The sequence below is a fragment of the Vicugna pacos genome, chromosome 1 (genome assembly GCF_048564905.1).
Source record: "Vicugna pacos chromosome 1, VicPac4, whole genome shotgun sequence".
In the NCBI taxonomy this organism is placed as follows: domain Eukaryota; kingdom Metazoa; phylum Chordata; class Mammalia; order Artiodactyla; family Camelidae; genus Vicugna; species Vicugna pacos.
Window position 1 is genome coordinate 76,416,650 of NC_132987.1, and position 12,674 is coordinate 76,429,323.

At 36.9% G+C, this 12,674-nt stretch overlaps 1 protein-coding gene across 1 annotated transcript; it reads right to left on the reverse strand.

Annotated features, from left to right (window-relative positions):
• Window positions 1–2,256: 2,256 nt before the first annotated feature.
• C1H3orf85 (chromosome 1 C3orf85 homolog) lies at window positions 2,257–11,736 on the reverse strand. The gene is made up of 3 exons (XM_072970799.1): window positions 11,670–11,736; window positions 3,735–3,868; window positions 2,257–2,346 (listed from the first exon to the last, which is right to left on the reverse strand). The coding sequence occupies exons 1-3, from the start codon at window positions 11,734–11,736 to the stop codon at window positions 2,257–2,259; spliced, it is 291 nt and encodes a 96-aa protein (XP_072826900.1).
• Between the last annotated feature and the right edge of the window lie 938 nt (window positions 11,737–12,674).

A 12,674-nucleotide genomic window follows, 5' to 3' on the forward strand; every position in this document is an offset into this window, starting at 1 on the left:
GTACCTCAATATAATCAATTTATTTAAACACTGAATTCAGAGTTGTTATAGTCTAAGCTAATTTTGTATGTAGACACTAAATATGTAGTATCTGGGTTTTCTTAAATCTTATCTACACAACTGAATACTCACTGCTTCCTGATCACTATGTGGAAGTTAACCACTAGATTTCTAGATAAATTATTTCAGGAAGACCACGTTGTTTTTGCTTTGTTTGTTTTCTGATACCACATACATTTCTAATAATTTCTCACAAAACTGTGTTTAGACAAGAAGCCCCCTTTCTATGCTTGTTATATCAGATGACAACCTAATTGCAGAATTGCTCCTTAATGTTACCTAAATCAAAATCAACTTAGCAGCTACCTTATGATTTCACATTATTAGTGCCTCACAACCATGAAGCTTCTTTCTTGTGTTAGACTGAATGAAACAAATGAAAGTCCTTTTCTTTTTCTCCACCACATGTTGCTCCAGTCACAGCTATGTGAGTGTGTGTGTGTACACGTGTGTATAAGAGTGTGTGTAGACAGTCTAAATAACTTACAGTAAGTTGTAATGGTTAATTTTATGTGTCAACTTGGCTGAACCACTCTGTCTAGATTTGTGGTCAAACATTATTCTTGGGTGTTTCTGTAAGGGTGTTTTTGGATGAGATTAACACTTAAATTGATGGACTTCTTTTTTTTAAAGATTTTTTTTGTTGTTGGGGAGATAATTTATGTTTGTTTGTTTAATGGAGGTACTGGGGATTGAATCCAGGACCTCTTGTATGCTAAGCATGCACTCTACTACTGAGCTATACCCTTCCCCCTAAATTGGTGGACTTTGACTAAAGCAGATTGCCCTCCATAATATGATTAACTCATTTAATCAGTTGAAGGCCTAAAAAAACAAAGGGATGGAATAGAACATGGAGAATACTGAGTAGCTTCTGGTGCCCTTTTGGGGAAGGAAGCGCTGGGCCAAAGTCTTTACTGTGCAGCTTCTTGGCATCTGATTTTTTCTGCTGAAAAGTGCTTGAGACTGTTTAAGACTGCATAAGACCAACTGTGGTCTTGGTGGGATGCTTCTATTTACCAAAAGAAATCCCTGCAGAGAACAATTGACCTAAATATACAAAGAAATAGACTTTTGAAGGTAAAAAGTCCACTTATCTGTGATTTTGGAGGGCAATCTTGGTGATTGGTTGTATCATCTCCTCAGTACTCCTCAAACTAGAGTACTGAAGTGGTATTTCATAGATACGTGGAAAACTATAGGATAAATTTAGTCCACTTTTCTTTAGAGTTAATTTTTCAGTTTTATTGGAAAGATTAATAAAAGAACCTGACCAGTAGGTTAAAAATGTTCCTTTCTCTCTTTCTTTCTTCTTCTTCCTTCCTTCCTTCCTTCCTTCCTTCCTTTCTTTCTTTCTTTCTTTCTTTCTTTCTTTCTTTCTTTCTTTCTTTCTTTCTTTCTTTCTTTCTTTCTTTCTTACTTTTATAGCTATGAAAAATTTATTACTGATTACTAGGGGCTGGGGCATGGGGGAATGGGGAGTGACTGATAATGAGTGTGAGATTTCTTTAAAACTGTTATTTCATATTGAAACAAACATAAACATATTATGGATCAGAATGCAAGACTTGCACAAAATTTCAAACTTTATAAGGAAGACTTATAGATAAGGGGCTTCCTAATCGTCATCTGCTCCCCATTATGAGTTAAGATTTTATTCTCTATTGCCTGCAGCAGTACGCTCTGGTAAAAAAAGTTTCAAAAATATGTTCTTAGAATAGACGGGCTTTAGGAAGTGATAAGTACTGAAGAAAAGAGGAGAGGACTAGCTCCATTTGAGAGAACACTTTTCCTTCCTTGAATTAAAAAGTCTACTCGTTTTCTCAAAGAAGAAGCAATAGAAAGCAAGAGCTACAACAGTTTTTTTTTTCTTTTTGGATAGAGAATTTTAATAACACTACTTTTTTGTTTCTTATTTCCTTTTCCCCAAGAGCCCCCTTTTTTGTAAATGTTATTCTTCAGTCTTTATTCTAGTTCTCATTTTAAAAGTTACCATTTATTGAGAACTTCTAATTCTAGGCCTCTACATGGATTTTCATATTTACTCCTTTCAACAGGTCCATGAAGCAGACATAATAAATAATCTGGTAAATGGCATGGATTTGCTCCCAGGTCTCCAAAGCTGGTGGTTTGGGCACAGCATCACTTTTTGACTCCCACTATTCTTGCTATCCTGGTTTAACCAGCAAAGCACATTTACTGGGCAGTAGATGTATCAAAGGTGAAAATATTCACATTCAGATAATGCTGTGCTGTTGTTTTCAAAGCAGTCCATGTTTCACGAGCCTGCAACAAAAGGAGACTCAAGTCATGATCTCTGAGTATGTAGAACATACATTGCATCAATTATTCTGACTATTATGCAGCCATTCCCAAAAGACTGAGAGACATACATCGGAAGAATAAAACCAAATAAGGTTTGGTTTCACACTTTTAGTGATCTGTTTACTTCAGTGTTCAGATGCTTTGCAGTGTGTGTGCGGCCACAGTATGAACCAATGTAGTAAAGTCGTGTTACATTATGGTATCTGTCAGCTAATTACAGCAATGGTCTACAATTACAGGCAGGAGAGTACTTGAAAATTTCAGTATTCTGTAAAGAGGACACAGCCTACCAGTTTAAGTAATTATTTAATTTTCAGAATAAACAAATGTCTTGTTTTAATACCTCTAAATGATGCCTGTTGGAGAAAAATAGGCATAAAACTAAGTTCATTATTCAAGTTGGTGGTTTTCATCAATAAGTGCTAAGCAGAAACAAGCTGATCCTAGTATACCAGTTAAAACCCAGTGAAGCAGAGTAAGGATAAGACGCAGACCCCAGAAAAACAAGGACACTCAATTTCTTTATGACTTTATATAACCCTTATGCCTGGTGATAGTGAGAACCTGATATATGTGAAAGGAGAGAATGAATAAGTGAATTAATTAATTGTTCTTCTTTGTTGTCTAAATTGCTAAATTGTAAGAGGGAAATCTTGAATAATTTAAATCCTCAGATAATTTAGCAATTTCATTTGGCCCAGAGTTTCAGTGTTATCTTCCATCAAAAAGGTAAGCATGAAATGAAACTGGCTAATGAGTTTCTTATTTATTTCTCTTGGAGTGAGAATACAAATAAATGGGAAAAGGTATAAAAAGCAAACAAACAAAGGAATGACGTTAAAGGTTTGGATAATTACCACAGAGGAAAATTAGCTACTGAACAACTAAAAGGGAACTAAAATGTGACCATGACCCATCCAGCCATCTACCCAAATATGCAATAATCAATTTACTGAAACTTGAGAATAATGACCTTGATGGATAAGACAACCACTTTACCTTTGTAGTCTAGGTAGGAGGCTGGGTGCATGAGACAATTCCAGGGTGACATTTGAGAGCTATTCACATGTCAATAGCCTGCAAAGGGGAGAGAAGAAGGAAGGACACATGCCTTCCTGGATAGAAGGGAAAGGCTTCAGAAAGGAAGGGACAGTTGATCTTAGTCTTAAAGGAGGAGATGAAGTTTACCAGACAAAAACTAATTCATGGGGTGGAAAGAGCAGGTATAGTTCAAGACAGCTAGAGAGGAAAAAATCAGGGATTGGCCTAGTGGTGGGTTAATGCCAGCTGATGCCATGCCTACTTAGAAAGAGAGATGGTGAAGGGCCATTTGTTTCTAATACAAATACCTGATCAGCCAGTGTTTTTCCCCACATATTCGGACTGTGATCTGGGTCCCAGTAATCCTGCAAATATATGTGTCTTTTGAGACGTAGGAACTGGTTTGCTGGGTCCTCCAATAAAAATGGTGCTCCCAGTGCTCCTGTAATTGAGTCCAAGAGCACAGCATCTTTTAGGGCAATAGTTTACATTCTCAATGTTTCCTCTTAAAGAAACACAGCTGTGGTCTTTGGGAGAATGGGCACCTGAGAAGGAAACTCTGGGAAGTCTACGACCTGGAGGAGGAGATGGCTGCTCCTCAGTCCTTTGGCATCATTATACTGTCACCATCCTATATGACCTTCATATCGTACAGCATGAAAGCCAATGCTGTGTGGTAGATGGAGATTTTCAGAGTTTCTGTACATGTATGGGAGCCTGCAGACTTAAATTCAAATTCCAACTCTATCACTTTTTTAGGCAAGTTGATTAATTTCTCTGAGCTCTAGTTTTCTTGCATGTAAAGAGATATAATAATAATAACACAGTAAGATAATTACAGGATTACTGTAAGGATTGGATAAATTAATAGATAGAAACCGTTGGTTCAAACCTGGCAGCCTACAATCTTATTCTTGCTTCCTTAGCCTTCCAAAATAGAACATATCTTTCATTTTGAACTAGACTGCTCCCAAATCTTGCACTGTGGTTAAAATTGTTAACATTGATAGAGCCGTCTTTAAATTGAACAGGCTTGCATTTTCAATCTCCTTCCCACTCTAGAATTAAGGAAAAAAATATTAAAAAAAAATCCAGACTTCTTTAAGATCTTGACATTTTAATAGTCTACATTGTGCTTTCATTCCTAAATAAAACACAATCATGTTCAGAGTTGTAACTGGAATCAGTATAAAGAATGAACACATTCCTGACTGATTTGTGGTAACAATACAATCTGTTCATTGCTTGTGATAAAGAAGCATTTATTACGAATCTAAATGTAGGTAATGTTACATTAGGCATTCTACATCTTTATCATTAGCAAGTCTCCACTGACCAATACTCCGTATAGATCAAAGTTATAGTGAACTGTCAGATATGAGACCTCTTCTCTATAGGAGAGGGGGTGAAGGATCCAAGATACAGAATAAAACAAGGCAATGCAAGATTTGATTTTTTTAAAGCTGCTTAGGAGAAGGTGTTGATATGAAGCACAGGAGCACCGGGGCACAAGCAGGTGAGGGAAATCGCTTACCCTATTCCTTGAGGAAGTGATTATATTTAGCATAATGGGAGAAGGGACAAGTCTTTTAATTTGCTGAAAGAACGATGTGTGCAAAAGTGTGGCATTAGGAATCTACAAGACTGATTTCTGGAAACAGTGGTTAGAGGTAGCTGTATTAGAGTTTCATATAAATAAATACAATAATGATAATATTCATTAACATTTATTGAGCATCATGCTAAATATTTTTACTTTAATACACACAACAAACCTAAGAAGTAGTTTATCAATCATTTTATTTTGGAAACAAGGAAACTAAGGCACAGAAAAGTTAAATAATATGTTTAAGGCCAGAGTAGCAGGAGGGAGAGGTGGGAGTCCCCTTTCAGAGCCATTGCGCTGTATTATGACTAAGAGAGAGGAATACTTGGGGCCAGATAACAGTCACAATAATAACAGAAGTCTTTAACTTCTATAGAAAAAGTAATCATTACTTATACATTCCTTATGATCTCATATTTTCCCAATCTCGACCTTGTGCTCTAAGAAGGGTTCTAGTTATTAGCTCTATTGTTTCTAGTTTATTTGTCAATCCAGTAAGCTCGAGTTCTAAACAGGTACCTATTGAAAATGGCAGCCTCTCTGTATATTATACATCCTTCAAGCTGCCTCTAGGTGCAAAACACTGTACTACTAATGGAGGGTTGAAAAGTGACTCAGATATATTCTCCATTTATAACAAGTTAGCAGTTTTATTTATTCAATGATTTAAAAATAAAAGACAAATGTAAACTTTAGAAGATAAGAGTAACAGATATCAGAAGTAATACCAACCTGCTACTAGGTAATCTAATCGATACAGTCAAACCAGTATGTCTGTGGAAGCCGTCCTTTAAGATGATTCTCAAAGATCGCTGCCTCCTAGGATTCCTATTCTGTGTGGTCCCCTTTTTCACTTAGTAGGGCTGTAACCACAGGATACTGAGGAAAGGACAGTGTGTGATTTCTGTGGCTGAGACATAAAAGACATGACAGCTTCGGCTGTGCCCCACTCTGGGGTCACTTGCTCTGAGGGAAGTCAGCTGCCATGTTCTGAGGACACTCAGGCATCCCCAAGGGGCTGGACCACATGTGAAGGAGCTGAAGCATCCCACCGACAGCCATGTAAGTGACCCACCTGGGAACCTGATGCTTTTGCTTCAGTCAGACCTTCAGAAGACCACAGCCCCCATTAATATCTTTACTGCAACCTCATGAGAGATCCTAAGTCAGAACAATTGACCTAAGATACTCCCAAATTCCTGACTCTCAGAAACATGTTGTAAGCTGCTAGGTTTGGGGAAATTAGCTATGCTGTAGTAGAAAACTAATGCAATGCATTATAAGCACTAACTAATGTCAAAGTAAACTGGTGATCACTGGAGTTGAGACTAGGATGAGGCAAATAAGATCAGACATATATATATATATGACATAAATATAAGAAAAGATTAACTCTTAGGCTTTTACAAATTTTGTGTCATAAGACCTTCACTTACTTGCCTGACCCTAGTTTCTGCTCTTGTAATCATCATTGCATGGAAAGATAAACAATAAAAACCTCTTGCCACTAAGGAACTCCCATTATATTCAGAGTTTAAAAAGAATTATAAGATGATACATTGTGACTAGACTATTGGAAGGGGAGTGAATAATTTTGATATCGGTGGGAAGGCCTCACAGAGAAGTTGCTTTCGAGTTAAGCTTCAAAGGGTATAAACTTTCCACAGCCAGGAGGAAGGGAGTGGAAGCAATGGACATATATTCCAGGCTGAAGGAGACTGGATAGCCAAGGAGCAGAGGAGCAGAGTAAGTCTCAGTGACGCTCACTCTACCAATGTGATTGAAAGGTAGGGTTGTTTGTGGTGTAGATTATCAGAGATAATGTTGTAAAGATAAACTGGAGCTCCATTCTGCAGGATTATTACTGTCATATCAAGGAGTTTGGACTTTATTCTGTAAATAATTTATTATCATTTCTGGACAAGAAAATGATAGGACCAGATGTACATTTAAAATCATTGTTTTATTGTGATAAAACATACATAATGTAAACCTTACCATTTTAACCATTTTTGATTGTACAATTCAGGGATATCAAGTACATTCACCATGTGGGGCAACCATCACCTCTATCTCCAGACTTTTTTTATCGTCCCCAATAGAAACTTTGTACCCTTTAAAAAGTAACTCCCATTGCCCTCTCACCCAGCCCCTGGTAACCATTATTTACTTTCTGTCTCTATAGATTTGCTTAGTCCAGGCACCTCAAATAAGAGGAACCATACAACACTGTGTCTGACTTACTTCACTTAGTGTAGTATCTTCAAAGCTTATCTGTGTTGTAGCATTTCATTTCTTTTTAAGGCTGAATAATATTTTGTATGTTTATGCCGACATTTTGTTTATCCGTTCACAGATTAACTTCTGAAAACTCCTTTGTCAGTTGTGTGGAGGACAGTTGGTAAAAAGGAAGAGGACAGAGTGAGAGACACAAAGTTGGAAGCTCTTCGAATAGTCCAGATGCGAGATTAGTTGGACCTGAATTGGGTAATGACAGCAGAAGTAGGAAGACAGGATTGATTTGGACAGACTAAGAAACTCCCATTCATTTGGGCTGATTACTCTGTAATGACCAGCATTAAAATTTTGGGTTTAGCTGGGATATGCTAATAGGTGACTACAGATTTCTCTTCATTCTCTTTGAAGAAAAGGTATTAGTTACAGTGTTAGATATTTAATGTCGATTTATTCTGTTAAAAAGAGGAAGTTTTTAAAAATTAAAGTAGTGGCTAGGTAAGTAGATCCAATACTATCAATAACTAACAAATATTTTAAAATAAGTTATGCTTAGAATATTTACAGTTACAAAAGAAAGTACAGTAATTGGTTAAGATAGTGTTACTTGGAATCATCTAAAAGTAAAACAGTATTCTGTACCATAATTATCCTGCTGCATTGTATAATAACTAAGAAAAAATGCTATTACATAAATCTCAGCAGAGAAGTAGGCTTTAAAATATAAGGCATAGCTATTTTAGGCTCTAATAATTCTATCTTTTGTAAATCTTCCTCCTTTTCGCTCATGGAAAATATTTCATCTCCTCTTTCCCCCACCTCCCAGACCAAAGCTCCTACCTCAGCATTATATGTCCAACAGGCATCTAATAAATATTAATTGATGGTGATAATAACATCACCCATGAGAGGGACAGAAAGTAGTATTTATTATCCTATTTTACAAATGAGAAAATTGACACACAGAGATGAAATGACTCACTCAAGGTCACATAGTAAGTCAGTGGCAGGGCTGGAAATAAAATGCAAGTAATGCAGAAGGGCATGCTATTATCCTCTCTGCTTGAGAAGTTTCCCCTCCCTTTTTCATTCTGCCTGATCAACCTTGAAAGTTAGTGAGAGCAATGTCAGAGTTTTGTATTTGTAAGCCTGTATAATACTGCTGGGGGTTGAAAACTAAAACTTGCATTTTATTACTTTGTTGGTTTTTAAATGGGTGTTTTTTTTTAATGTAGGCAATATCAACCAGGCCTATTTTAAACTTTATAATCATAAGCTATAAAAAATCTTCTCTGTTTCTTTCCAACTCCTTACATGCCCTCCTTCCGTTCATCTTGTATCATAGTCAGTTTTAATAGGACCTGCCACGCCAAGTTCTGCTGTCTAAACATTTCTGAAATATCCTCTGCAGTAAAGTCTGTACAGTAGAAATAAGGCAGACACATCAGAGCGTGGAGATATGTGAGATCACAGCTCTTCCACACAAGCCAAGAAGGATCAGAGATCCAAAGTCTTATCCTGGCCCTACAGTGATGAGTTTGGTCCCCAAGCCACTTCTTATTCCTACACTTCTATTTTCTGTTCTGTAAAACAGGGCTGGATCATGTGATCTCTAAGGTCTCTTTCAGCTCTGATGGTTTGAATTGGAATGTATTCATAACAAATAGGTTATGACTGACAGTTACTTTCTCTGAATGATATTGTCATTGGAAGCATGTAGAATATGCTAAGTGGGAGCAACTACTACTACCGTCAAGGAATTTCTATCTGCATGGAGACAGACAGACATAAGTGAAAGAGAAATCAAAACACCTAGCCAATAAGTAAGCAAAACCAAATAAAAGTGTATTCATATTAGGCACAAAGATATGAGTGCCCACCACAGGCTGGTGGGCAGTGTGAAAGTGAGGGAAGCTGTATCATTTGTATAATTAGAAGTGCAGAAAGTCCCTATATTGTGATCACTCAGGGGAGGCTGAAGAAGAGTCCTTAAATCTGATAGTAGAGAAATGACTGAACAGTCTATATACTATGCTCATGACCATGAAAACGGCATTTGTTGTAGGAACATACACGCTAAAAAGATCAAAAAGCCTGATGTGAAACTTAGACACAGAATGAAGGGCAGAGTCTGATGGCAGATCCCTGTTTTATTCCATGCAGGGGAACTGGTGTAGAGCTCCTGCCGGGTAAATCCAAGAGGCATAACTTGGCATGCCCAGCTCATTCTTCCTTCCTCTTGAGAGTGAGCTGCCCTCAGAAGGCACACTTTCTGTTCTGATTCTGTAACCTGAAATTTTATATGAAATTTGCAAATTCTAGGATCCAGTCACCAGGCCCTTTACTACTTCCTTTCTACTGTAAGCTTTGGTAACTGACCCCAAACTTTACAGTAGAATATTTAAGGGTTGTATTTTAGTATAATGGATTCTCTCACTTTGCTGTAATTCACATAAAATTGAGAGAGAGAGACAAGAAATTTGGATTGTGAGAGAAAAACTGTGAAGAAGAAGGAGAAAAGAAATCAAAGGAAGGAGAGACAGAAGGGAGGTTACTAAAGGTGAAAAGCGATGGGGAAAGGGGCAGGGCAAATGGGGGAGGTAAAGGCAGAGAACAAACAGCATGGAAGGAAGTGAACTGCAGGACCAGATACCCATGATTCTGTTAAACCATCTGTTAATAAAACACTTTTGAAACTGAACTTTTAACTCAGGAACTTTGGCTTTACTGATGTTACAAGTGCTGATGTGTTCAGTACTTTGAAAAGCAAACAGAAACTTGTATTACTTGAGTTTAACTTAACTCTGTTTTAACCCGCTCTTTGCACAGTAGCATACACCCACATATGTGCTCACACACACGGCCATTAATTCTGTTGGGTGTATTTCTGAAGCTGGCAGTTTTTTATTAGTTTTTAATCTTGTGGACAGAGAAATTTGTGTCTCATGAAAGGCAGCATTTATATGATTCAATCAATTGTGATTCCTTCTGGGTCACTGCCTACGTGTGTTGATGGGATTCCCAACTCTAGAGCCAGGACTATTTTGGGCACGTGGGTAGGAAAACAGTTTTTCTACAACACCCAGAGTACTCACTGAATCTAGTCATAGGCAGTGACATTTTTCCTCCAACCAAGTTATTTCCCAGATTATTCTCACTACCCACTGTTTTAGAGCATCAATCAATCTTAAGTCAAAATGAGCAAGTGAAACTAAGAACAAAATTTTATATAATAAATTAAACTTAAAAAAATCAGGGAATACAGACTCTCTAGGAACTAGAAGGCTGTAGGGATGACTGAGAAGGTTCATTCCTTCTATAGCAGAGAAGAAGGCAAAGGGAAGGACTGGAGGTGCTGACAGGGTTGTGGGGAAGAAAATGTGACATTAAAAGCTCTTGTCAAAAACAAACAAAGGCAAACAAAAAAAAAACCCTTCAAGAAAAATTGGCCTTAATTATTAATTCTGGATTGAACAACAAGAGCTGGAACTGTACTAGAGAAACAGGCCAAAGACAGTTTATTTTTTTCCCCTATGTAAAACCAGAAGTCATGCTTGTTCTTTATGGCTAGATCTGACCACAGGCCAACAATATGGTCATGAATCCCTAAATTGTTTCATCAATGGGTCAACCCCAAGGACTTGTTTACTAACTCAGTGAAATATTTTCCAAATATGTGCATTTTCTGTATTTGCTCTTTTTATGAATAGGGATGTTTGATTTTTAAAAGTGCCCTGTTATAATACTACAGAGCTACAGTAATCAAAACAGCTTGGTATTGGCACAAAAATAGTCATATGGATCAATGAAACAGAATAGAGAGCCCAGAAATACATCCACCCACCTATGGTCAATTAATCCTCAACAAGGAGGTAAGAATATATACCGGAGAAAAGACAGTCTCATCAACAAGAAGTTTTGAAAAGCTGGACAGCCCCATGTAAATCAGTGAAGTTAGAACATTCCCTCACACCATACAGAAAAATAAGCTCAAAATAGCTTAAAGACTTAAGTTTAAGACATGACACCATAAAACTCCTAGAAGAGAATATAAGTAAAACATTCTCTGACATAAATTGTAGCAATGTTTTGTTAGGTCAGTCTCCCAAGGCAAAAGAAATAAAAGCAAAAACAAATGGGACCTAATCAAACCTATAAGCTTTTGCATAGCAAAGGAAAGCATAAACAAAGTGAAGACAACCTAAGGATTTGGAGAAAATATTCATAAAATATGTGATCCATAAGGGATTTCCAAAATACACAAACAGCTCATACAATTCAATACCAAAAAAAACAAACAACCCAATCAAAACATGAGCATAAGACCTAAATAGACATTTTTCTTTCTCCATAGAAGACATACAGATGGCCAACAGGCACATGACAAGATGCTCAACGTCACTAATTATTAGAGAAATGCAAATCAAAACTACAGTGAGGTACCTCCTCATACCAGTCAGAATGGTCATTATCAAAAAGTCTACAAACAATAAATGCTGGAGAGGGTGTGGAGAAAAGGGAACCTTCCTGTACTGTTGGTGGGAAAGTAAATTGGTACAGCCACTATGAAGAACAGTATGGAGGTTCCTTAAAAAACTAAAAATGTTACCATATGATCCAGTAATGTCACTCCTGGTCATATATCCAGAAAAGACAAAAACTCATTCAAAAAGATACATGCACCCCAGTGTTCACAGCAGCACTATTTACAATAGCCAAGACCTGGAAGCAACCTGTCAATATCCATCGACAGATGACTGGATAAAGATGATGTGGTATACATAAACAATGGAATATTAGTCAGCCATAAAAATGAAATAATGCCATTTACAATAACATTGATGGACTTAGAGATTATCATAAGTGAAGTAAGTCAGAAAGACAGACATCATAGTATATTACTTATTTGTGAAATCTAAAAAAGTAACACAAATGAACTTATTTACATAGCAGAAACAGATAATCTTATGGTTATGAAAGGAGAAAGGAGGGAAGGATAAATTAGGAGTTTGGGATTAGCAGATACACACTAATATATACAAATTAGATAAACAATAAGGACTGACTGTAAATCACATGGAACTATATGAGATATCTTATAATAGACTATAATGGAAAAAAATCTGAAAAAATTGTATGTATAACTGTATCACTTTGCTGTACACCTGAAACTAACACAGTGTTGTAAATCAACTATATTTCAATTTTTTTTTTTTTTAAATTGCACTGTTGAGGTGGAACATGTTGGGTTTGGAACTTTTCTTTAAGTCAGTTCAACTAGGAGCTGTCCTTGGCTATGTCCTGGTTTGGCTCTATTTTCTCAGATAAAGTGATCCAGCTCCCTAACCACTGACCTTTTCTTTTGGAACCAATGGCTCCGATATTGGCTCTATTACTTTTTTGGAAA

Bases quoted from the DNA above. Each gene is read 5' to 3' on its own strand.
- C1H3orf85 (XM_072970799.1), bottom strand. From the start codon at position 11,736: ATGACCATTCTGACTGGTATGAGGAGGTACCTCACTGTAGTTTTGATT. The intron at 3,869-11,669 runs GTGACGTTGAGC...ACTCAATTACAG, and splicing joins TTGCATTTCTCTAATAATTA to GAGCACTGGGAGCACCATTT. The intron at 2,347-3,734 runs GTATTTGTATTA...CTTTTGTTGCAG, and splicing joins GAAAAACACTGGCTGATCAG to GCTCGTGAAACATGGACTGC.